The 25,710-nt window shown below is 47.0% G+C and overlaps 3 protein-coding genes and 1 long non-coding RNA gene across 5 annotated transcripts in view; 2 read left to right on the forward strand and 2 right to left on the reverse strand.

Annotated features, from left to right (window-relative positions):
* Positions 1 to 4,076, reverse strand: part of ADAMTS12 (ADAM metallopeptidase with thrombospondin type 1 motif 12) — a 304,749-nt gene extending 300,673 nt beyond the window's left edge. Inside the window, exon 1 of the mRNA XM_055325268.1 lies at positions 3,702 to 4,076. Within this exon, the coding sequence (XP_055181243.1) occupies positions 3,702 to 3,828 (127 nt within the window). The 5' untranslated portion in view covers positions 3,829 to 4,076. The remainder of the gene's footprint in view (positions 1 to 3,701) is intronic.
* Positions 4,077 to 6,835: 2,759 nt separating this feature from the next.
* LOC129509563 (uncharacterized) lies at positions 6,836 to 14,685 on the forward strand. Its single transcript, XR_008664372.1, has 3 exons — positions 6,836 to 6,923; positions 13,596 to 13,795; positions 14,446 to 14,685. It is a non-coding gene; the product is annotated as an uncharacterized LOC129509563 (long non-coding RNA).
* Positions 14,686 to 17,498: 2,813 nt separating this feature from the next.
* On the forward strand, positions 17,499 to 19,543 carry RXFP3 (relaxin family peptide receptor 3). Its single transcript, XM_055325583.1, has 2 exons — positions 17,499 to 17,955; positions 18,108 to 19,543. The coding sequence occupies exons 1-2, from the start codon at positions 17,499 to 17,501 to the stop codon at positions 19,541 to 19,543; spliced, it is 1,893 nt and encodes a 630-aa protein (XP_055181558.1).
* Positions 19,544 to 24,054: 4,511 nt separating this feature from the next.
* The window catches only part of SLC45A2 (solute carrier family 45 member 2), a 32,409-nt gene continuing 30,753 nt past the window's right edge, over positions 24,055 to 25,710 (reverse strand). For both annotated transcript variants that reach the window (XM_055325032.1, XM_055325031.1), the window contains exon 7: positions 24,055 to 24,330. In XM_055325032.1, the coding sequence (XP_055181007.1) occupies positions 24,109 to 24,330 (222 nt within the window). In that variant the 3' untranslated portion in view covers positions 24,055 to 24,108. The remainder of the gene's footprint in view (positions 24,331 to 25,710) is intronic.

Here is a 25,710-nt window from a genome sequence, read left to right on the forward strand (position 1 = left end):
TGCATTTAATTTTTTTTAAAGATTTTATTCATTTATTCATAAAGACACAGAGAGAGAGAGAGGCAGAGACACAGGCAGAGGGAGAAGCGGGCTCCATGCAGGGAGCCCGACACAGGACTCGATCCCAGGTCTCCAGGATCACGCCCTGGGCTGGAGGCAGCGCTAAACTGCTGCACCACTGGGGCTGCCCTATACTGTGTATTTCAACGAATTTCTAAGACTCTTTACTAAAAATGAGCAATGAAATTCTCTAAGAGTCAGAAGTTCATTTTCTTTCTTTTTTTTTTTAAGATTTTTTATTTATTTATTCATGAGAGACACAGAGACAGAGAGAGAGAGAGAGGCAGAGACACAGGCAGAGGGAGAAGCAGGCTCCATGCAGGAGCCCGACGTGGGCCTTGATCCTGGGACTCTGGGATCACGCTCTGAGCCAAAGGCACCCGCTCAAACTGCTGAGCCACCTGGGCTGCCCAGAAGTTCATTTTCATAATTCTCTCCATGGAATGTTGCAACCTTTCGAGTATATTTTTGTCATAGCAAACTACACATGGCAAGGTATAGAGGATTATGTTGATCCCTCCAAAGTTGGAAAATACGCCACAGGAAGCTGGATTTGCTCACCAGCCCTACGACTACTGACCTCCAGACCATAATGGCTTATGATAACTAACACAAATAAAATACCAAAACTGTGAAGTGTCTTCTTACATAAAGAAGATATATGAAATAATTTCTTCCTTATTTTTTTTCAAATAGCATAGATAGGTGATTACAACATCATTTTGAAGCCCACGCGAACCATTTGCCTTGAAACACTTCCCCTGTTCCTGCACAAACCTGTGCAGCCTCAAGCACAACTCTAGCACAGGCCAAACTGTCTGCTCTGTTGATTTCAGAGTCTCTGGGAGCAAAGGAAATCATAGCAACAGCCGGTGACTTGTAGACAGCACAAGGAATAAGGAACCCAAGGGGCTATCCCTGGCTGTACAAGAGAGGCAGTGTGTTATGTGCAAGACCAGTATTCCCCATTGTTCTGGTACTTGGTTGGGAACCAAGAAACCTTGTGGAAGTCGTTGCACGTTTATATGTCACAAGTGAGTGATCTGGAAAGAATACCGGGCAGAGTGTCAAATCTGCCTCTTCTGGTCCCTGAAAAGACTGGATATACCTCTGTGCTCTTTCCCAGGGCTAAAATCCTGCCTCTGCCCAACCCATAGAACTAAAAAGAATGTTAATGATTACCTAGGATCAGAATGTTTCCAACCATGGGACCCTGTGCAATCCCCTTGGGTGAAGCGGCACTTAACAGGTGCTCACTGAATACATGCTAACTGACCCACTTCTAAGGCCCCCCCATTCCTCCTTGGAAAAATAAGAAGGATGACAGAGATGATATCTGAAATCATTTGCAAGTTTAAATGTACAGAAATTGGGTGCGATTCAAAAATGTCAGAGTAGAAATGGAAATCTAGGGACATTGGTTCTTTGTGAAATGATAGACTGGTCACTGGGGCAAAACCCAGGTCATCCTAGTCCCAAGAGGCTTAGAGTTTTCTCATCCCTTCTCTCCATCTCTCTCTCTCTCTCTCTCTCCCTCTCATTTGTTCTCCCTCTCTCTACTCGGTTCTAAATGACGCCTGCTCAGAAATGTCTCTGTTGCACCAAATGTGGATTACTTTTAAATCCATTGGCGAGCTGATTAAGAACAAATACTCTGGAGAAAGACTTTTAAAAACGGAAATTATTTTTAAAACCTAAGTTTCTGTGCATTGCTAATAAACTCAGAGCACTCTGCAGCTATTTTTCTTTTTTTTTTTTTAAGGTTTTATTTATTCATTCATGAGAGACACAGAGAGAAAGGCAGAGACACAGGCAGAGGGAGAAGCAGGCTCCCTGTGGGGGGAGCGGGATGCGGACTTGATCCCGGGACCCCAAGGTCACAACCTGAGCTAAAGGCAGATGCTCAACCACTGAGCCACCCAGGTGCCCCAATACAGCTATTTTTCAATATCAAATCAAATACTTTCACCACATAATCCCTAAAGGTGACCAAGAAAAATAACCATCTCTCACCTTCCAGAGAGGAGAGAGCAAGGCCCGGGGAGTATCTGCTCCACACTAGGCTAAATTCACTTACAAAGAAGATGGGGAGCAAGGAGAGCTGAAAGTCAACCCAGGAGAATGCGTATCTTTGAAGCAAATCATGTCCAAATGCCCTGGGAAGTGCTCACAGGCTTTGTCTGTGCTGCCAGAAGGGAGACTTTTCACAAAGAGGCTGTATTTCAAAGAAAAACAAATGCTGCTATTTTAAACTTGGGGGTGGGAGATGGTATCTGGAACGTTTACACAAGCAAGTGCTGGCTGACTGACATCTAACCCTGGTTTCGGGCTCCAGCTTCCAAGGAAAGCAAAGGGGCTTGCTTCTGATGGCTCTCGAAGTCACAGCAGAGGAGTTCTCAGCAGTGTTTGAACTTTGCCACGTAGGCAGCCCCCTGTGTGGACACCCTCTACAAACACAGGCTGGCGAGCTGTCACCCAAGTGGCCCTGGGCATTAATGGGGTCAGAATACTGGGGCGGCTTCTCAAGGCCTGAGCATAGTCAGCAAACACTGGACTGTGTGCGTGTGCGTGTGTGTGTTGTTCTTATTGCTGCTAAGAGGACAGCCTCCGGAGCCAGGCTACCTGAGTTCAAAACCTCACTGCACCATGAACTGGGCCCCAAACTCCCCAAGCTTCCGGAGCTTTAAAACAGGGACAGTAACAATGGTCCAGCAACCCCAGAAAGCCGTCGTCACTGGGTGCTGGGCTGACACAGGGAGCCTTAGCGGTCTTGGCACATGACAGTTTCTCCAGCCACACGGGCCATTGCTGCCGCTCTGTCTTGTCCTAGAAGCCAAGGAACTCCCCACCAAACACAAAAGTGTCTCTGATCTTTCAAAGTCCAATAAAAAAAATAAAAAAAAAAGCAGAGGCAGCAGCGCTGTTCCCCTCGAGGTGTTGGGTTTAAATAACAACTTGTCCGCACACCCCCTCCAGTGTTTTCCAGAGCATTGCAGCTCTCATCACGTTAGCAAGGGGATGCAGCCAGCTGCCACGGGGAAGCCGGGACAGGCAAAGGTGAGCCCCTACAGGGGTAATTTCCCCCCCCCCCCAAAAAAAAAGAACTGTTATTTTTAAAACACAGACCTACATCTTTCCAGGAAACCAAAACACAGCCAAACTGGCTCAGCAGGGGGCCGGAATCACATTTTCCCTCCCCTGTGCAGAGCTGGAACTAACTAGAAACACTGCAATGACTGCCAGGGGCCAGATGGAACTTTAAAAAAAAAAAAATCATTTTCCCTGTTCAGAATTTGAAAAAGAGAGGACTGAAACAGTGCAGCATTGAGAGGGGAGACAAAAGGGGGTGGAGGGAGGCGTTACCAGCCACCTCTTGGGCCTTTCTGCTGCAGCAACGGGGTAGAGAGCGGGGCACACTCGCCTTTGGGGGAGAATTCAGGACTGGCCACTTTGAGCACGGAGCTCTGCGACGCCCCACGCCCCATGTCACTGAGCTCCAAATTTCCTTAGGACTCCGCCGAACGGTCTTGCAGAGTTCAGCCCGAGGGGGAGGGGGAGGGGGAGGGGAGGGGGGGAAGCAACCAACTTTCCACGCGTCTCTCCGCCACGGTTCTCAAAGGAAATAAAGAAAAGCCACTAACCTTGCCTCCTGTCCGGGAAGTGCACCGGGCCGGGCTGAGCCTGTCTCCCATGGCAAAGGGCCCCAAAGTTAAGGAGCTGAGCTACAACGGAGAGCCTTGCAAGCCAGCTCCTCCGGGCACATGGCATGGTTCAGTTGTTGGGGGCAGAAAAGTCAACGCGGTCTAGCGCTCAGCTCAAGGGATCAAGTCCCCGCCCGTGGCCGAGCAGAGAGGCAGGGGACATGGCCCAGGGGCGGACGGAGCGGCCGCCAGGGGCTGGGGACCCCGATCCCCCTTCCCTCCCCAAAGGGGACTGATTGAGCGGGCAGCGCCTGCTTTCCGCGGGCTGTGGACTGGCCGCCCAGCCCAGGTCCCCAGCCCGGGTCCCCAGCCCAGCTCCTCACCCCAGGTCCCCACCCTCCCGCCCGCGGCCGCCGAGCCTCCGGGCCGCGCATCTTCCCGCGGCCTCCCGCCCCCGCGCCGCCGGCCCCGCCCAGAGCCCGCCGAGCCGGCCAAATAGGGGAGGCCCGGGACAGGCACCCGGGGCGGGACCGCAGGGGGGTGAGCCCCCCACCCCCGGGCGCTGAGGCGGAGGTGGGCCCGGGACCCCGCTCCCTCCGCCTCTCCCCTGCCAGCTCCCCGCCTGGCCCTGCGCCGCGCAGACCCCTCCGTGCGCCAGGCCTCTTGGGGTTCCCTCCCAAGGCAAGCTGGGGCTCCCACTGATGGGCAGTCTCTCTCTTTGCCGAGTCACGCAGGGCGGAAATGGCCTGCACTCGTCTTCGAGGTCCACCCTGGGCAGCCCCCTTCACGGGCACCCAGAGATGAGGAGACCAATGGTTAGGGCCCCACGCGGAGCCTGCGGGTCCCCCAGGTGCTTCTCTACGTTTACAGCAGGGCCTTGCCCGGCCCCCCTGCACTCACCCAAAGGGAAACCAGGACATTGGGGGAGATAAAGAAGCCTGAGACCATGTGAAGGTGTTTCTCCACTTTACCTGCACAGGCTGCTCGGGGAGGGGGACACCCATTGGGCTCAAGCTTTACCTTGCGGAGAGAATGCTGCAAACCAGGGAACTTGCCAAAGCATCCTGAGAATTTACTGGATAAACCAGCCAAGATTTCACACCTCTGGGCTGAAAAAGACCTCCTTACTCCATTCAGGAGGAATTTGACCCCATACTGGTCCTCCATGGCTTCCAGCCAACCAGATGTGTTCAGTGAGAGGTGCAGGAAAGCGAATCCCTCAACCTCCTGCAGGCCTGGGCAGCCCCGGGCAAGCAGGGATCCCAGTGCCTCTTGGTCCTCACCGGCTTGGGGTGGGTATGAATCCTTCACACTGGATACATACCCGCCAGGATATTTCGAGGGACCTGAATTCGTTTCCTATTATTGGCATTACAAATTCCCATAAAGTTGGTGACTTAAAATAGCACCAATTAAGGATCATGCAGTTCTGGAGGTCAAAAGTCTGAGATGGGTCTCACTGGACTCAAATCAAGGTGTTAGCACAGCTGCATTCCTTTCTGGAGACTGGAGGGAAGAGTTGTTTTCCCGCTTTATTCACCTTCTAAGGGGTTCTCCTCATTCCTCAGTCTCTTGCCACTCACCCCTGGTTTCAAAGTCAGCAATGGCCAGCGAGTCTCCTATATGGCATCATCCTGACACTATCTCTTTTCCCTCCCTTTTCTGTTTTTAAGGACCCTGGTGATTCCACTGGACCCACTCAGATCATCCAGAATAATCTCTTTATCCTAAGGTCAGTCCATTAGCAACCTTAGTTCCATCTGCAACTTTTATCCCCTGTGTCGTGTAACAGAACATGTTATGTCATCACTGGCCAGTCATAGAAGTCCTCTGGGCCTCTTCCCCAGTGACGTAAATATTAAGTAGGAAGAGCAGAACTTAAGTGCAAAAGAAACTCAGCTATGAGGCACATGAGTGGCTCAGTCAGTTAAGTGTCTGCCTTTGGCTTGGGTAATGACCCCAGGGTCCTGGGATGAGCCCATTGGGTTTCGTGCTCAGCTGGGAATCTGCTTTTCCCTCTCCCTCTGCCTGCTGTTCCCCCCTGCTTATGCGCTCTCTCTCTCTCTCTCTCTCTCTCTCTCTCTCTCTCTCCCTTAATACATAAAATCTTGAATGAAAGAAAGAAAAAGAAAGAAAGAAAGAAAGAAGAAACAAAGGAAGAAAGAAGGAGAAACAAAGAAAGAAAGAGAGAGAGAGAGAGAGAGAGAGAGAAAGAAAAAGAGAAAGAAACCCAGATATAACAGGCACATCTGGTGAAATGACATGCAGACCTGGCAAAATGCAATTGCAAAGGCACTAAATACCACTTTGAGCCAGAACTCCTTTTGTTTCTTTTCCTTTCTTTTCCTTCTCCTCAGTCTTCTCCTCATCTTCCTCTTCTACTTCCTCTTCATTTTATCCTTTTAATAGCAAGCAGGGTCTCATCTGAAGGGTGGGATCACTCCTGGCTTCCAGGCCCTGGAGGAGAGCTGTGTCCCTCAGGCAAAAATCTCTGGGAGCTTTTCAGTCCCAGTAATGTCAGGGAGATCAGGAAGGATCCATGGAACATTCTGGACTCAGTTTCTTAACCTCTTCAACTCTAATGGATTTCCCCTTACTTTCTCTCCCTCTCTTACTTTCAAGACCATGACCAGAAATACCTGTCATCCAGAGTCATCCAAGTCTGAAATATTAAAACTATAAAATCCCACCAAAACCTTATATATTGTCAGCCCCTTCAGACTTCCGTGCCCAGTACCTTGGGTCTTCAGCCTAGTAAGGCCTGTCTCCTGATCTCTCCATTTTGGTTGTCTCATTACCTATAAGCATCTCTCTGGCTTTACTTCCTCTTCTGCCCAACCACATAGGATTCATCTCTTTAAATAATCTCTCACCGGTGCCTTCAACACCTCTTCCTCATCAAACTCTAACCTTGTCGTACCCTAACTGCTGATTTTCTCTGCTTTTTGTTTCCAAGTGCTGTTGAAAAGACTCACCTGATTACACCTATTAGTGCAACTATCAATTCTCGTCTCCAAGTTCAGCAAGATTTCAACACTACTCAACACGAATATACAAATATGCATCCTGCTACTATTCTAACACCAACTTCCTCCTACTTTTTCCAGAATTTACAAAATACCTCCAAAGCCTGGTATTTCCTCAGCGTAGAGGGGAGAGTCAGTCCTATTCAACTTTTCCTCTGCTCACTGGGAAAGGCAACAAACGTTCTTGTTGACAAAGGTGGGTAATAATAATAATAATAATAATAATAATAAGCCAACTGCCTTTCCTGATATGTCCACTATAGAGGGCAGAGCTGTGAATCACCACAGAGTGTCCAAATATCCCTGACCTGGCTAATCCAAATATACTACCACTGAAGAAAGACTACAGAAACATGTAAAATTCAAGTATTGTATAATAGCTAAAAACAGAAAAAAATTATTACGCATTGATTTATATGGGCACTGTGCTAAACACTGTATGTGCATGACTTTATTTAATCTTCACAAAAAACTTTTAGGTAGGTACTATTATTGTCCTTGGTTGATAGATGGGGAAACACTGAAAGGTTGTACAACTTGCCTAGGATCACATCACTATCCAGTGGGAAACTGGAATGAAGAAAAAGGAAAAGACTTCGCCAAGCCACTATGCAGAATCAAATACACATTTGTCTTATTAAGGCCCCTGGTCATGCCCTCATTCACGAAGAGTGGAAAGGCTAAGAATACTGACATACAGACCTCATCAGAGCATCTCAGGTAGTGGTTTAGTTCACTATGGTGATGTATTTTCTGTACAAAAATACAAATTATGACAAAAGATGTAAGGTGCCTCACCAAGAGCTCCCTCTGTTCCCTGAGCAAAGAAAGCTTTCAAAAAGCTCATACATTCTGACTAAGCCTATAGAAGCAGAAAGGACAACTGATATTCAAGGACAGTCTAATGCATTTTCAGAGCTGTCTTTAAAACTGGAAAGGCAAAAGAAACTGACTGCCACCAAAACCAACACTAAAACCAAAACAACCTTGTCTTAAAAAAGCGTACGTTTAAATATTGTTGTCACATATACTGTTTTCTTTTTTCTGAAGTTTTATTTAAATTCCAGTTAGTTAACATACAGTGTAATATTAGTTTCGGATATACAATATAGTGGTTCAACACTTCCACACAACCCCTAGGGCTCATCACAAGTGCCCTCCTTAATCTCCATCACCTAATTCACCGATCCCCCCAACCATCTCTCCTCTGGTAACTCTTAGTTTGTTCTCTAGAGTTAAGAAAGAGTCTGTTTCTCGGTTTGCCTCTCTTTCTCTCTCTTTTCTCTCCCCCTTTGCTCATTTGTTTTGTTTCTTAAATTCCATATATAAGTGAAATCATATGATACTTGGCTTTCTCTGACTGACTTATTTTGCTTACCCTAATACTCTCCAGCTCCATCCATGGCATCGCAAATGGCAAGATTTCATTCCTTCTGATGGCTGAGTAATATTCCATTGTATATGTATACCACATCTTCTTATCCACTCAACAGGCATTGGACACTTGGGCTGTTTCTATATTTTGGCTCTTACACATAACGCTGCTATAAACATTGGGGTGCATGTATCCCTTTGAATTAGCATTTTTGTATTCTTGAGTAAATACCTAGTGGTGCAATTGCTGGACCATAGGACAGATCTGTACTATTTTCTTTTAAACCTCTTTGCAGTCTTGGGCAGCCCCGGTGGCTCAGCAGTTTAGCGCTGCCTTCAGCCCAGGGCATGATCCTGGAGACCTGGGATCAAGTCCCACGTCAGGCTCCCTGCATGGAGCCGAGCCTGCTTCTCCCTCTGCCTGTGTCTCTGCTCTTCTCTGTGTGTGTGTGTCTCTAAAAAAGAAAAAACAAACAAACAAACAAAAAATCTCTCTGCCGTCTTAAAAGAAGATGGGGATAAATATTTGTAACCCTCAGAAGGGTAAGTTCATTTTTATTCTTCCATCCAATTGTATTCAATGCATAAGTGGATCAATAATCAACACTGCCCACTCTGTACCCTCAATCCCCAGAGAGTTTGCCTTCCTGGCTCAATCTGCAGATCGTGGAATCTATACGTTGCAGATTTTGTAAAGTTACTTGGCTTTGTATCAAGTGGATTACATTTTGCACCATTCTTCTGATGTTGTAATTAATCAACTTAATTAAATAAACAATGCCATGGTAATGCCCCTTTGAAAGCCATGGCTGAAAACGCTATGGATCCTGATTAATGAAACATACTATTGGCTGAAAGAAAACAGCACACTTCAGAAAAAACGTGTAGCACACAGATCAAATTATTGCAGTAAATTGAATGTAACTTCAGTTTGTAGTGCATCTTAAGGCCAATAAAAATGAAATATAACAAGATTTTACCAGGTTGGTGGGGGGAGATTCACATAGGAAGTCTGCCAGAGGGAACCCAAGTCATGTGGTGATGAGGGATATGGGACTGGATAGAGCCTATCGAAAGGTGTCAGAACCTCAGCAATTCTGTCATCTGTGTAGGATAGCTGCCCAATGCATGGTGTCAGAACCTGAGCCGAATGAAGAGGGCATCCACCTGAGAGGGAATGTCCCAGCAGGGTGTTGAAATACTGACAGCATAAGGAGGGGTGGGGTGATGGTAGCAACTGATGGCAGTAATTGGAGATTGGTTACATTCAGGGAGATCAAATAAGTAAACATAGCAAGGATAAGGGAGTCAAATTTCTTATTACCAGTTAAATAGAACTACCAGTATATAAAAATAAAAAGAAAAGTGGAATAAACCCTATGTTGCATCACAACTGAAGGTATTGGTATGACCCCAAAATTGTTGATGACTGTATAGATGCACATAGAAATAAAGATATAAATAGGCATAAGTATTCGTATACATGTATGTTGATAGGCCTATCAACTTGAGGGTGTTAGAGCAATGACTCCTCAGCAGCACTGAGCACATCTGACACTTAGATCTTTGGATTCTAAATACCATTTTCCTCTAAGGCAAACCAGGACTCCTTAGAGAAACAACTGACTTCAGAACTATGGCTTGAGAGATAGAAGATAAACCTGAAACATTTTATTGCTTAAAAAAAAAAAAAACTCAAAGAAAGATGAGAGTTAATCAAAAGGAGAGAGGAATTAAGATGAAAAGGCCCCCACTGGCCAAGCCTAGGAAAATATAAGCAAAAAAATATAAAAGTAATAAATAATTTTATCATTTTAAAATTATTTTTTATTTTTATTCATGGATTCACAAGAATTCATGAATCCATACTGATACAAATAGATAAATGAATAGAAAGATTGATGAGTTGGTAACTTTGTAGCATTAAAATGTATCTCCTCCCAAATATTTATTAAATATAAAGGCAAAAAGAGTACTTTAGAGTGGACAAGCATAGCAAATATCCCATTCATCAAGTAAACAAAGAAAACACCAATTAGTAGTGTGGACAATCAAAACTGTGTGCTACCACATAGGCTCCAGTCAGAACACCATCACTCTGAAATATCTGCCCAAGATACATAGCCTGAATCTAATCATGAGAAAACATCAGACAACCAAAATTGAGGGACATTCTACAAAATAACTGTGTGTGTTATTTTGTGTGTGTGTGTGTGTGTTTAACTTCAAAAGGCCAAGAGTGTCAAAGGAAAACTTTCCAGATTGAAGGAGACCAAAGAGATAACACCTAATGGCAACACATAATTCTGAAGATCCTTTTCTTACAAAAGACATTGTTGGAACAAATAGTGAAACTTGAAAGGAGACAGAGAATGGGATGTTAGTATTGGATCACTGAATTTCCTGATTCTGAGAGTTGTGGCTATGTGGAAGACTGCCTTGTTTGTTAGAGATACACATGAAAATATTTGTAGGTGAAGGGGCATCCAGTTGACAACTTACTCTTAACTGATTCAGAATAAAAAATGTTGTCTTTATTCATCACTGCTTCTTTATATCCTCCTGAGGTCATTAAGAGTAGGTCAGCCATGTCCCCAAGAAACTTTGGAGTGAGTAAATGGGATTAGTTCAGGTAGCAGTAAAGATATACCATAATAGTACCCCCCTTTTTAATGCCTTATTGAAGTACAATTGACATGCAATAAACTGTGTGTGTTTAAAGTATATAATTTTATGTGTTTGCATGTATCTACACACCTGTGAAACCATCAGCGCAGTAAGTTTTGACCACATATATGTATGTGTATGTGCACATGTGGTATGTGTGTGCTAGTGTGCATGTGTCAAACGGGAAATTTCCTCTTGCTCTGTGGCAGTCCCCTCCTCCTGTCCCTACTTGTATGACCCCACAACCACAAGTAGCCACTCCCCCACTGTCACTGGAGATTCATTAGCAATTTCTTGAATTTCACACAAGTGGACTCATACAGTATGAACTAATTTTTGTCTGCCTTCTTTCACTCGGCATAATCATTTGGATATTTTATGTCCTAGTACTCTGTTCCTTTTTATTTCTGCAGAGAGTTCCATTGTAGGGATCTAACACCATGGGTCCGTTCATTCACCTTGTCACTCATTTATCTGTTGACCATTGGAAAACTGATGGAGAGAAAACTTGGTCACCAACACTTACCTTAAAATCAGGCAGAAGCATGCACACTATGAATCCCTATTAAAGATATTTCCTTGAAACTTATGAAGCAAGGTCTCTAAGTCCTCCAACAATTTCATTTCAATGGACAGTAGAGTCTCTCTTTGGGATAAAGTGATTTTAAAAGATACACATGAAAATAACAACAAACGGGCTTTGAAGTTAACCCTGGATAAAAATAAAGCTTCTCTTTATGGTTTTGTTTATGGTTAGAGTTTCAACATAGCTTGTCCACTCTGCCAGATATAGGTGTAGGTTATCTCTACAGCCACAAGATGAATATTTGCGGCACTTTGGATCTTTAGAGCACAGAAAGCCAGCTCTGTGCTCTCAGAGACTCTTTCATGAGGCCCAGAGGACAGCTGGCTGAGGGCTAGATGCTTCTGTGAACACCTTTCTCGACCTTGACCACACTCTCCAAATGGTGCCTGTCAGGATCACCTCCTTGGCAACAAGAAGGCCTATTCTGTTGCTTCACAGCCCCTGTGAATGTGGCAATAAACAGTGACTTGCACTTTTAGTGGATTGTTTGTTTTGCTCTGAAGTCTGTACCCAGTCTCCTGAGAGGTCTCCAAGAGCAAAGGGCTATATTGATTCAGTCACTGCTTCTTGCAGTAAAGCAGTGGCTGTGATCTGATTAAGATGTTGTGATTCATCTTTTGAAGGTGAGAGGCCCTCTATGGATAGATAGATTGATGGGGTCTTTGAAACCCAATGTGAGAAAATTGGATACACAGGATATGTTTATTGAAAACATGAATTCGTATGTAAGGCAGAGAGAAATCTGTGAAAGACTCATAGGAAGAACTGAGGTTATCAAGTGGTGAATTAGAAAGCAGGCAGCCAAGCTGAATTTCCTGCAGTGAAATTCAAGCTAATAAATCTCATGATTCCTTATGATTAATTTTCCACTTGATTACAAACTGTAGGTACAAGGACTATGTTATTTATTACTGCATTTCCCTCAAAGATAAAAATGATAAGTAGATATTTGATCCAAGGATGGGTAGCTGGGAGACAGTGGGGAATGATCTGGGAATGGTATGCTTTGAGACCCATGGACACACCTCTCCGTTAGAGTTGGCTTCCCCTCCCAACTCCCACCTGGAGTTGGGAAATAGATTCTGGTTTTAGTATTAGACTATTCATTCCTCCCTTTGCCCTCAGAAACAAATATTCTCCTTTGTGGATATGCTGAAAGCCTCCTAAGTAACCCCACGTTGGGCTGCTCTGGTCTTTTCTTGAGACCTCCTCCACCCACTCTCTGTGAGTCAACAACTAGAAGGTTGATCCCTGACATAGTAGGGGCTGTCCACATATTTCTACTCTTATTTTTAATATTCCCATGCTGCTTCTTTCTTTGGAATTAAAGTGTTTGTCTTCCTCTAGGATTTTGAGTTGGAAGCTTAGATCAAGATGTTTAAGCTCTTTTCTTTTTAAAAATATGCACTTATAGCTATAAATTTCCCTCTAAGCACTGTTTGGATCGCATCTCACAAAATGTGATGCCATATTTTATTGTTATTTACTTTAAATATTTTATAATTTATTTTATAACACTTTATATTTTAGTTCTTTAATCGAAGTTGTTTAAAATGTATGGCTTAGTTTTGAAACATTTGAGGACTCATAGTAATCATTCCTTTGTTGATATCTAGTTTAATTCCACTGTGCTCAAAATGCATGTTCTATATGATTCCAATCCTTTGAAATGTGTTGAAACTTGATTTTGGCCCAGCAAGTGGCCTGTCTTGGTGATTATTCTATGTGTATTTGAAGAAAGTGCGTATTTTATTGTTGTTGAGAATAGAGTGGAGAACTTACCCTTAGGATGTGCATCTTTTGGGGTTTGGACTGAAAGCCTAGACTACTTACTTACTCCCCTGCAATTAACCAGACTTGAACTTCAGTCTTTATTGTCCCCGCACTGTGTGGCTGTTGAGATAACTACTCAATCAAGTGGCCTTCAGCTCCTGTTTCCTGCTGAGTATTGTGACAACCTGCCCTACTGTGGTAGTTAGCTTTCAAGATGATCCCAATGATGTCTGCCTCCTAGTAATCATATTCCTGTATAATTCCCCTCTTCTTGAGTGTGGACTGGACTTATTGATTGGTCTTTAAAGAATAGAATAAGGAAGACTGGCCTCTAAAGAATAGAATAAGGAAGAAGTGGTGGAAGCATCACTTCTTTTACCAGATTATAAAAACACTATAGCTTTCATGCCAATTCCTCTCTCTCTCTCTCTCTCTCTCTCTCTCATCATTCATCCTGCTGGAAAACAGCTGCCACATTGTAAAGCAGCTCTATGGAGAATCTCACAGAGTGAAAGATCAAGAACCTTGTGAATGAACTTAAAGGCAAAATACCCCTCCCTACCACTAAATCTATTAAATAAACCTGCAGCCCCAGCTGATAGTTTGATGTTAGACCCTGAGCCAATGATGACCTTATGCTGCACCTGGATTCCTGACCTACACAAACGGTGAGATGTTTGTTTTTTTAAGCCCTAAAGTTTTAACATGTTATTATTTAGCAAGAGATGACTAACATAGAGAAAAATGTAAAATAGAAAGAAGTAGATAGATTCAGGAACTTGGGGGTTTTGTTTTTGTTTTTATTCTTGAGAACATGCTAATAAGAACTTCTAGACTGAGTTAAAGTGATATAAAGGGGAAATGAGAGAGAAGGAGTTCCTCTTGGGTTTTTTTTTTCCTCTTGGGTTTTTAGTCCTAACAGTTATGTGAGTAGTAATGCCATTGACTAACACTGAGAAATCTGAAGGAAATCACCAGCCATGTAGAAGTGCCAGCTAACAGTTGGACATGCAACTCTGGATTTCTGAGCATAAAAGACTGGATATCAGATCTGGGATGATAGTAATATCAACCTCACTGAGTCTGAGTATTAGGTGAGAAAATACAGATAAAACCCTTTGCACAATGCACACAGTTGTTACCTGTAGTGGGTAGAACTGTGTCCCCTAAAAAGATATGTTCAAGTCCTAATCCCTAGTACCTGTGAATGTGAACTTGTTTGGAAATGGAAATGTACATTCTTTGCAGATGTAATTAGTTAGGGTGGGGTCATATGGGATTAGAGTGGACCCTAATTCTATGACTAGTGTCCTTGTAGAGAGAAAACAGAGACACAAAGATATACACAGAAAGGAGAATGCCACCTGAGGACAAAGACAGAGATGACAGTAACGCAATTATGAACCAAGAAATCAACATACACCCACCAGAAGTTAAGAGAGAGACATGGGATGTTTTCTTCCTCAGAGTCTCCAAGGAACCAACTCTGCCAACACCTTGATTTCTGACTTCTAATCTAGAGGACTTTGAGATAATAAATTTCTGTCATTTTAAACCACCCATTTTGTTGTAATTTGTTACAGCAACCCTAAGAATATAATATGGTGTCCAAATAGCCTTTAGTTACCTGTTGGTTATATAGTACATTATTTAGATTATGATCTTGTATACTAAATGATACTCAACCACAACTAATATGTTTCTCTCCTCCAATTTTTTAGATGAGGTTTGAGAAAAGCACGGCCCATGCTTTTAAGATAAGTGGTCTAAAATATCTCAAGTTCATATTGGAAAAGTTCATTTCATATTTGAAAGGGGATTTTTGCTTCCATGACAAAGGTTTAGTTAAGCAATACTATAAATTCCTGAACATGATCTTTGGTTCATTTTCAGCGAGCAGATTTGGAAATGAAGCACATTCTAGGCTCAGAAACATTCTGGCCGCATTCTCAGAGAGTAGTACTTGGGAACAGGCTCTCCTAAGGGCTCAATCTGAGTAGTGCTGGCTAGTATTCAAGGTCTGGAGTACCTCAGGAACACTTGGCCCTCCCAGTCCACAATGAAGAATATGCCATTGTTGGGACCAAACGTGGTATTAGGAAAACTTACTAAGATTTCCTTGTCTTCCTTTGCTTCCAATCCTGGTGTGTGATAAACCATCATTGGACATTAATTACTTTCGGGGACCTAATTTTTTTAACATGGAAAGTTAGAAAAGGAATAAAAGTCCAGATGTTCCCAAACTTGGGATAAAAGTAGTATCATCTGGAAAAATGCTTTTAAAATGTGATCTTGGGCCCTTTTCCAAATCCACTGAGAATCAGAATCTCTGGACCAGTGTGGGTCTGGGAGGAGAGTGGCAATTTATATTTTTAGCAAGCTCCCCACCTGACTTTGATGTCACCTGCTTTGTACTTATCCTCAGAATACTTGAAAACTATAATTCCTTCAATATACAGGTGTGAAAATAGAGGCAGAGGGCTGTCAGGGTATGCTCTAGTCTTCCTTGTTTTTCAACAACACCTTGAATTATGTTTACTTTTTTTTTTTTTAATAAAGGAGAGCTAAAAATTAGATGGAGAAAGAACTGGTAAAACATGAAATGAAAAGTGAACTTGAAGGTGAGACTACTAAAACGGAGATAAGAGGTGTCCATAGAGGCAACCTGTGGATTGGGAGCAATAATCAGAACAGGGCTGAGCTTCTCCAGATTAGAACGGTTCAAAGGCGGTTTGCTTTTGGGTTGTTCTTTACTAAAGCCCCGTCGCCCTCTAGCGGGCAAGCGGAGATGTCCAGAGTCCGCAGCGAAGCATGTTCTCTGCTTGGAACCCGGTTCTTGCTTTGGAATCCAGACTGTTTCAGTTTCCCTTCATATGTTTTGGGTACCACATTTCTTTTTTAACTAAGTATTTTACTACCTCCTCTGCTTTAAAGTCACATCTGCTTCATCTCCTAAGCTGGGGACTCTGCAGGAGAGAGGACAGCTATTCTTAAGATACATTTGTCTCGGTTTCGTTGAGGAAAATATTTCAAATTTCTTAAGTCCACTCTAAGAAGTGCAATTTACACTAGAGCAGTTGCACTGGCATTTAAATAAACTGCAATTTGAGAAGTCATTCAAATAGTTTACACCGGCTCCCCTCGTCCAAAGTAACTGAGAAGATTCCTTAGCATTTGCTTCCATTGGTCTAAAAAACACCTGCTAAAGAGTTCCGATCATAATAGGAGATGGTGGTCCAAAAACAGCCTCACGGAATCCTCTATAAGGATTTCAACTGTGGGACGCCTGGGTGGCTCAGCGGTTGAGCGTCTGCCTTTGGCTCAGGGCCTAATCCGAAGGTCCAGGATGAGTCCCGCATCCCGCTTCCCAGAGAGAGCCTGCTTCTCCCTCTGCCTATGTCTCTGCCTCTGTGTGTGTGTGTGTGTGTGTCTCATGAATAAATAAGTAAAAAAAAATTTAAGGGATTTCAACTGCATCAAGGCAAAGAGTATGTGAGGGACCAATTTGTGGGAGAGCTTTGGGCTGACAGCTGGACAGGTGGTAACTAGCGTCTGTGAAATCAGCTCACCAGTTATACATTCTCTGCTTAGTTTCAGTTCTCAGAATATACCAAAGGCAGAGGGCAACACTGGAATCAAGAATTTTGCTATACGAGGATGCTTTGAAAATCCTGACAATCATAGACACCAAGTAAAGTTAAGTACTTGGGGATCCCTGGGTGGCTCAGCGGGGCGCCCGCCTTCGGCCCAGGGCGGGATCCTGGAGTCCCGGGATCGAGTCCAACATCAGGCTCCCTGCATGGAGCCTGCTTCTCCCTCTGCCTGTGTCTCTGCCTCTCTCTCTCTCTCTCTCTCTCTCTCTCTCTCTCTCTCTGTGTGTGTGTGTGTGTCTATCATGAATTAAAAAATAAAATCTTTAAGAAAATAAAGTTAAGTAATTAAAGGAGAAGTGGAACTTGTGTATTCGGTAAAAACACGTCATCTGACTTACAGTCTAGCCATGAAAAGAGGCCACTATCATTGTTTTCAAAAATAAAAATGGGCAAGAGATCGTGAAGTTTTAGAACCCCCTTTCATCACACGGGATCATTTCAAAGATAAAGTGGGAGTAAGGAAGAAAGAAACAGCTTCTAATGCCTGTAGTTATGTTTGGGAATAAGAAAGATCGCAACTCGAAGCCGGCTTTCTCCAGCAACACGGGAAAATAAAAGGTCACCACCATCTCCTTCTGAAACTTTGAAGTGGGGAAGGGGAGGAGCAGGCTGGGGGGCTCTGCGCGCAGCCCGCGGCTTCCTCCTCGCGGACGCGGGCGTGGCAAGTTCAGCACCTCGGAAAGCGCCCCCTCGGCCCCCCCTCCGCGCGGGGCTACGCATGCTCCCTGGGAGCCCGCAGCCTCAGCTTAGCGGGAGCGACTGGAACTCCCGGGGCCCCGCCGGCGACTGCGGGGGGGGGGGGGGGGCGGGAGCAGCGAGGTCCACAGCGGGAGACCTCCAGAGGCTCGGAGCGAGGGAGACGGAACTCTCCCAGCTCCTCTTCCTCTTAAAGGACGGAAACCTTGTCCAAGCAGCAGCAGCAGCAGCAGCAGCGGAACCGACGAAGGTATTTGAGAGCTCAGGAGCGAGCCCCCCAGGAGGGGTCCCGAGCGGCAGGGCGGGTGTGGGCCGGGGCGCAACAGGCGACCCGTCCCGCAAGGACTCGGAGACTCCGACCTTGGGCAGAGAACCCTCGGGCGCCCGCGGCTCGCCTTCGGAGTCACGCGGCTCAGCTCTAGAATTCCCCTCCAGAACAGACGCCGAGCGCAGCTCCTGCACCCAAGGCCGTGCACCCGGTGCGGGGGAAGCGTTTGACGCCCAACCTCAGGAGCCAACCCCCACCCCCACCCCCACCCCCGCCCCCCCACGCCTTGCGCCCTCCACCGGACGGAGCGCCCCGCGCGTGGGACTCGCTTTGGCCTTGACGCCCCTCCCCGCCCCCCCCCAGCGCCCCAGAGGCACCTGCGCTTGCAGGGGGGCGCTGCAGCCACGATGAATGCAGTCACCATGAATAAGGAGGCTGGCGGAAAGGAGCTCGCGGGACCCTCCAGTCTGATCCCGTACCTTCTACAGGCGGCCAACAGCAGCGGCAACGCGTCGCTGCGGCTCCAGGACCAGGGCTGGGAGCTGGGGCTGGAGCTGCCCGACGGCGCGGCGCCCGGGCCTCCGCGGGGCCCCGGCGGGGCCGGCAGCGCGGACACCGAGGCCCGAGTGCGGATGCTCATCAGCGCCGTGTACTGGGTGGTCTGCGCCCTGGGGCTGACGGGCAACCTGCTGGTGCTCTACCTAATGAAGAGGCAGCAGGGGTGGCGCAAGTCCTCCATCAACCTCTTTGTCACCAACCTGGCGCTGACGGACTTCCAGTTCGTGCTCACTCTGCCCTTCTGGGCCGTAGAAAACGCTCTCGACTTCAGATGGCCCTTCGGCAAGGCCATGTGTAAGATCGTGTCGGTGGTGACGTCCATGAACATGTACGCCAGCGTCTTCTTCCTCACCTCCATGAGCGTGGCGCGCTACCACTCGGTGGCCTCGGCTCTCAAGAGCCGCGGGCCCCGAGGGCACGGCCGGGGCGCCTGCTGCTGCGGCCCGAGCCTGGGGCACGGCTGCGGCTTCTCGGCCAAAGCGCTGTGCGCGCTGCTCTGGGCGTGCGCCGCGCTGGCCTCGCTGCCCAACGCCGCCTTCTCCACCACCGTCAGGGTGATGGGCGACGAGCTGTGCCTGGTGCGCTTCCCCGACAGGCTGCTGGGCGGGGACAGACAGGTGTGGCTGGGCCTCTACCACCTGCAGAAGGTGCTGCTGGGCTTCGTGCTTCCGCTGTTCACCATCAGCCTGTGCTACCTGCTGCTGCTGCGCCTCGTCTCCGCCCGCCGCGTGGCTGGGGCCGAAGGAGGGGCCCCGGCGGCGGGGGGCGGCCTGGCCGCAGCCAGCGCCCGCAGACGGTCCAAGGTCACTAGGTCAGTGACCCTCGTGGTCCTCTCCTTCTTCCTGTGTTGGCTGCCCAACCAGGCGCTCACCACCTGGAGCCTCCTCATCAAGTTCAACGCGGTGCCCTTCAGCCAAGAGTTCTTCCTGTGCCAGGTGTACGCGTTCCCGGTGAGCGTGTGCCTGGCGCACTCCAACAGCTGCCTCAACCCCGTCCTCTACTGCCTGGCGCGCCGCGAGTTCCGCCAAGCGCTCAAGAGTCTGCTCTGGCGCCTCGCGTCGCCGTCGCTCCCCAGCATGCGCCGGTTCACGGCCACCACCAAGCCCGAGCCGGAGGATCAGGGGCTGCAGGCCCTGGCGCCTCTCCACCCCGCGGAGCCCGACCTGGTCTACTACCCGCCTGGCGTGGTGGTCTACAGCGGGGGGCGCTATGACCTGCTGCCCAGCAGCTGCGCCTACTGACTCGGGTCCGGGGCGCGCAGTCGGAGCCCAGGGGCCTGCCCGGAGGTGGGAGGGGGAGAGCGGATTAGGAGGTGCTGGGGCCCACCCGGGCGGTGGGAGGGACGAGGACCGGGAAAGGCCAAAGGGCAGCCTGGCAAGAGGCGGGGAGGGGCGGCCGGGGTGCGGGGTGCCCAACCAGGTGGAGGGAGGCCGCTGGCAAAGGGGCCCAGATCAGCGCCCCAGGACCAAGCCACCAGCCTGCGTCCCCTTCTCCCCCCACCCCCGCCCCACCTGTTCCTCTCCCTAAGCTGTCAACCCTGGGCAGGGTCGGGGTGCCCAGAAGCGGAGAAAAGAATCCGAAATGTAGGGAAACAGGGGCGCGAGGAAGCGGGGCTCAGTCAAACGGTGCGCGGACAGTTGGGTGCGTGTATTGCAGACGTCTCTGGAGCTCCTGAGCGAGTCCTCCAAGCGCATCCAGCTGGGCGGGGGGCGCCTGCGGACCCTCCCTTTGCGCCCTGGCGCGGGAGGCCGCGCTGCGTGGCCGCGCGGGGACCTGGTTCGGAAACTTCCCCGGAGCTGGAAGAAAGAGGTGACGACCTTGCCCCGCCCGCCAGAGAGGCACCGCGAGAGGCACCTCCCACGGGGCCACCTGCCGTTTATCGCACCGCACGCGAGAGTGTGCACGCGGGACCCCGGGCTCCGGTGTCCCCCGAGGCAGAATGCTGGTCTCCAGGCCGCGCTGGCCATCACGTCGCTGCGGGAGGGAGCGGCTGCGGCGAGCGGGGGACTGAACCGAGACCTCCGCAGGCCCCGGCCGCTAAAGGGGAAAGGGCAGCTGACGTGCCCCGTCGGTGACTGAGCAGAGGCCGGGCCGTCCCCGCTCCCCGAGGCGACTGGGTGCCCCCAAAGGCTGCGCTCCAGTCTGCGCGCTGCAGGTGAGCTGGGCCCCGGAGCAACTTGAAAAGGTCTGAGTCGACCTGGGAGTGGGAGCTGTTCTGCAGCCACACACACCCGTGCCCCCCCCCACTGGCCCCCACTCTTCGAATATCCGGATGTCCATTTGATAGAGGCTCTGGACCAACCAGCAAAGGGATGGCTGTGCCAGGGTTTCGTAGGCTTAGACGGAAAGCTAAGAGACGCTGTAGGAATGTGCAGGGGTGGCGGGTGGAGGCGCTCCTGGAAACCAGACTCCTAGAAGCAAATTTCACAGGAGGTAGGAGACGGGACAGGGAATGGAAGGCTCCAGGAAGATCTGTCCTAAAGGGAAGAGAGCACAGGGAGCCTGCTCGAGGGATCGCCAGCATTTCTGGTGTGAGGCGCTCTCATTCTCACAAGATGAAGGAGGCAAGGCGGGGAGTAAGAATTTCCATGGGACGCGACCTTAACCAAGTTCCACCTATTCCAACCAGGGCCCTGCACAGTGAGCGTCTATTACGAATTCCTCCTTAGTGCCCAGGCAATGCAGGGAGCCATCTCTGAAGAGTGACACGTTTCTTAGGACGATTCTGTTCTGGTCACAGCAATCGAGTCCTTTCTTGAGGCTACTTAGAGAACGGGGTTCAAACATCAGTTTACCCATCCGACTGCCAGTTTTGACAGAGGTGCTACTCTTCTCTTTGGTGATCTAGTTTGGGATAAAAACAACAACAAAAACCCAGCAAGGTGGGCATCTACTGGTGTGATTATTTTAATATAATAAATAATCATTATACAAACATGTCTGTTTAGCATCTCAAACTGTAAATATTTTTGTAATTTTGTTGGAAATGTTCTGTATTGTCTGAGATTTAAGGATCAGTGTGGCCATTCACAGCCCTAGCATCCCTTATCCTGCTTTCTGTGACACAACACAGCGCAATTACTACGCATTCATACCTTTGCCGCAAAAACAAAAGCTTCCTGATCTCAGTCCTGAGCAGTCTTGAGAAGTTAGCTCTTTTAGAAACAGAATAATGCTTTCCTTTTAAAGTAGTCAAATTCAGGACCCCCAGCTGGCTCAGTCAGTAGAGCATGTGACTTTTGATCTCTGGGACCTAAGTTCAAGCCTCACCTTGGGTGTAGAGTTTACTTTAAAAAATAAATAAAGTAGTCAAATTAGTCTTTCTTTGCCCTCTAGGAAGAAAAATTATTGATACTGATATTGAGTAGCAATTGGGCTAACAAAAATTGAACCGCAAGCCCCTCCAAGTCCCCCCAAACAAAATAAACATGCACATGAACACCCAGAAAGAACAAACAGTGGTAGCATGGTAGTGTATCCATGTATGATGCTGATATTAGACTCATATTGAGAGACTCTCTTTCTTAAAGGACCTTGCCATTTCAATTTTGACAATAAAATTCTGTGCTTGGGGTTTTTAGGAAAGTATGTTGAATTGTGTGCTTCTGCTGTGATGGGTAACAGAAACACAGGAGGGGCTAGGGACACGGCCTTCATGAAAGAACACTGCAAAAAGAACAAACTGGTCCCCTCTGCACCTGAGGGCTTCTGAGAAGCTGGCTGGGGGGAGCAAAGACTATGACTTCTGTCTACTACAAAGAGAAAAAAATAAACTAGGAAATGGCCCAAATGTATTTTATTTTTTGGATGCCAGTTGTGTGCCAAGCCCTGTACTGGGTGCTGAGCTGACATATATCAACTAGATACATTACTTTTACATTTAAAAGGAGACACAGCCATGCACACGAGGTCAATAAGCCACGGAACAAGGAGTTGAAAGTCATAGTAAGGGCTAAAAGAAAGGGCTATCGGAATATAGGGGATGGAAAACTTGGCTCTGCTGGGGAGTCAGAGACTTCCTCATCAAAGTAGTATTTGAGATGGACCTAAAATATGGGTACAATGTCGATGGGCAGGAATGGCAATTTAAACAGGCAGGGCCCTCACATAGGGCCATAGAGAGGACATCTGAAGCAGAGGAAAAGCAGTGACTAAAGGTTGGAGATTGGAATGTCAGCTGCATGGTTGGGGAAGAAGGAAGCAAAGCGGTTTGGCTTCCTTTTCTTTCACAGAATTTCCTGGGATTTCTGTTCATAATTTAGGTGTCCCTGTATTTGTTTTATTTGTCTGGGAATGGAACATTTTTGTCCCAGAGAGGAAACATATCATAGGTATACTGATAACAAGTATACTCAGTATATTGAGTTCTCAAAGGTGGTTAAAGGCTTTTGAAGTTGGCTTCTATCCACTCATTCAAACCTCAGTAAAGTTGAGTTAAAAGAACAGAGTGTTTATTTGAATATTTGAGTGTGTGTGAGTGTGTATATAAGGAGGATGGGGGTGGTGGTGGATGCATGCTCTCGCTCCTACCTTCATACCAGCCGCCCCACCCAGTGCTCCTGCTGAAAAGAGCTTCACTTGTAATAAAGACCATGCCCTGTGGTTGGCCAGAGATGACTAGTTTTAACTTCTTGGGGTCCAGGTAAGATGGTCCTCAGCTGCAGGTCACCCTCCTAGCTCACCTGATTCACTGATTTCAAAATCTTCAATCACCAGAACAGTCTTTGGAGAAATGATCAGGAAATAAACATTGAACTCTGCAAATAATTCCATTTTTAAACCTTACAGAGGTCAGGGTAAAGCAAGTGAGGTGGCTCAGTACCATTTCTTTTATAGTGCAGGGTATTGAGTCACATGGGGTCCTCTGAGCATTTGCTCATCATTATCCCACACTTATGGGGAAGGGACCAGGTGGTGTCCCTGATGGTTCCCCTAACTCAGTCATGACCTTGCAGCTCTAGGACAGATAATGTGACGGAGAGGGAGGAAGGAAGACTGGGGAAGATAGAGTGGTTTTGAGTGTTGACTATCTCATGTACTTTATTGAATACTATACTGAACATGAAAAAGACAACACAGCTGTATGGGGACAGAATGGTCATCAATGTACCGGTTGTCCACCTTTATGATTGTGAGGCTGACAGGGAGCTGTGGCTGCCACTGCCTAGCATCACGAGAAAGGATCATACCACATACCATCTAGGAAAGATCAAAATTCAAAATTTGACGTATGGGTTTCTACTGAATGTGCATTGCTTTCCAAATGTCATAAAGTAAAAAAAAAAAAAAATTGGTAAGTCGAACTGTTGTTGTTAAGTCAGGGACTGTCTATATGAGGAAATCAAATATGAATTAAATACCAGTAAATTAATATCATAAAATAAATCATCAGTAATATTTTGAGTATTGGTGAATTAGTGAAAAACATGACCCTCCAACAAAATACGGACCTCTGATTAAGAAAAAGAAAACACATGATAGAAAAAACCCAGTTGTCATGTGGACAACCAGTCTGCTTCTCGAGTTCTCTCAAGGCTGGAAATACCCGGAGAGGTAGGTGCTCTCTCCCACACTCAGCCTTTGCCCCACTGAATGGAGGCAGAGCCCAGCCTCTCCTAAGATAAGCGATGCCTGACAGCAGCAAACTGTTGTGCAGAGGAGTGAGGTGTGGGCAGATTGTTGAGGCTGAAGTCAACACAGGGTGTCCAGTGGGCAGACCCCAAAACTCCAGAGCCAAAAGAAGAGACTGATCTCCTGCCATGTACTTCCCTGTGTCTGAGAGTAGGGACAGTGTCTCTTTATTGACCTAATCCACATATCTAACAAAGAGAGCCACAAAACAGCAGCCGATCAGCGCCAGCGCAGAGGCCGTGATGACCACGATGACGCTCCCGGCCTTGTTGACCAGAAAGCCCAGGCCACCTCCAACCAGGATCTGAGCCAGCTGCACCATGCAGGTGAGGACTGCGCAGTCCAGGCCCTGCCCTCTCTCACCGCTGTCCAGGCTCCCTCCTCGGGCCTGCTGTCTCTGCAAGGGAAACACAGGAAGACATTTAATCTACATGAACAGTCCATTGGGGCAAAAGCTGGCATACTTTTTCTGTGAAGACCCAGGTAGGAAATCCTTTCATGGTCTTGGTTGCAACCACACAACGCTACCATTGTGGTGTAAAAGCGGCGGCAGTGGATAAACGAGTCAGTGTTCCAATATGACCTAATGGTCATTGGTATTTGGATTTCATATCATTTTCACTTGTCACAAATGTTACCTTTCTATTGATTTTCTTGTAACACAGCATTTAAAAATTTTAAGAGAATTCTTAGCTCACCAGCCGTACAAAAGCAGGTGGCGGGCCACATTTGGCCCATGAGATGTAGTTTGCCCAGTCCTTGCTTTACAGTCACCAAGAAACTGCATGAGGCTGCTTTTCCTACCTGCCACAAAGTCTCACACACCCCTGTGAATGCCTGGGAAGGTTACATGATTAATATATGCAAAATACCTCTTCCTAAGAAGTCAGTAGGTATAATATAATAGAAACTCAATAAATATCCCATTTCTTTCCTTCAGTAGAGTTAAAAGTTCAGTGATTAAGAAGGGTGTTGAAGCACAGATCTACATAGGAGAAGCAATATAAAAAAAGCAATTCAGCCTTTCAGAATGTGCTTGGTATGAACTGGTTGATAATGTTGCCATTTATCTGGTGTCTTGTGCGTGCTAGGCCTTAGCCTTATGCAAGATTCTCTGGTTGTGTCACTTTTCTTTGTCCTCTCCTCCTCCCTGGACGCACACACTACCATGCCCATAGGACAACAGCAATACTAATTACCATTTTTTGAGTCTCTGCCAGGTGCTAGGTGGGCAGCATGCTAGGCAGGCCACCTGTACTACCTTGTTTTATTCCATTTTCCAATCACCATAAGGTGGGCATATTATTCCCATTTGCTTGATTAGGAAGCTCAGGCTCTGACAGTTTGAGTGATAATTCCTATACAATTAAAGCACAAAAAAAGCATTGTGCAGAAAAATGCACATTATACTTTGAACACAAGAAGGAAAATAAGAAAACAGATTCATACTTGATTTTCATTTTAAAATGCTGGAAAGATAAACAAAAACCTCTTAAGTGCTTATACGTAGGCCCCGGAGGGACATAGAAAACGGGTAGGTGGAGCCATATGTATATATCGCTGTGGTTGTTGAACCATGTGAACATATAACCTTATCTAAAAATGAACTCATTTTAACTGATGTTTAATAAATAAATGAATAACGTCCCCAGTGTCACACAACTGCAAAGTAGGGGCAGCAGGATTTGAATCCAGGTTTCTCTGAATCGAAAGCTTATGTGTTTTTGCCCTCATACCACCTAACCTTCTCCCAGGAGGGAGTGTTCTTCACGGTAAC

This window comes from Nyctereutes procyonoides, unplaced genomic scaffold (genome assembly GCF_905146905.1).
Source record: "Nyctereutes procyonoides isolate TBG_1078 unplaced genomic scaffold, NYPRO_anot_genome, whole genome shotgun sequence".
NCBI classification, from domain to species: Eukaryota; Metazoa; Chordata; class Mammalia; order Carnivora; family Canidae; genus Nyctereutes; species Nyctereutes procyonoides.

What these genes read in the sequence shown, in the direction of transcription:
- RXFP3 (XM_055325583.1), top strand. Translation starts at nt 17,499, where the DNA reads ATGCTCCCTGGGAGCCCGCAGCCTCAGCTTAGCGGGAGCGACTGGAAC. An exon ending in CACCCAAGGCCGTGCACCCG is followed by an intron (nt 17,956 to 18,107) that starts GTGCGGGGGAAG and finishes GCCCCCCCCCAG; the next exon opens with CGCCCCAGAGGCACCTGCGC.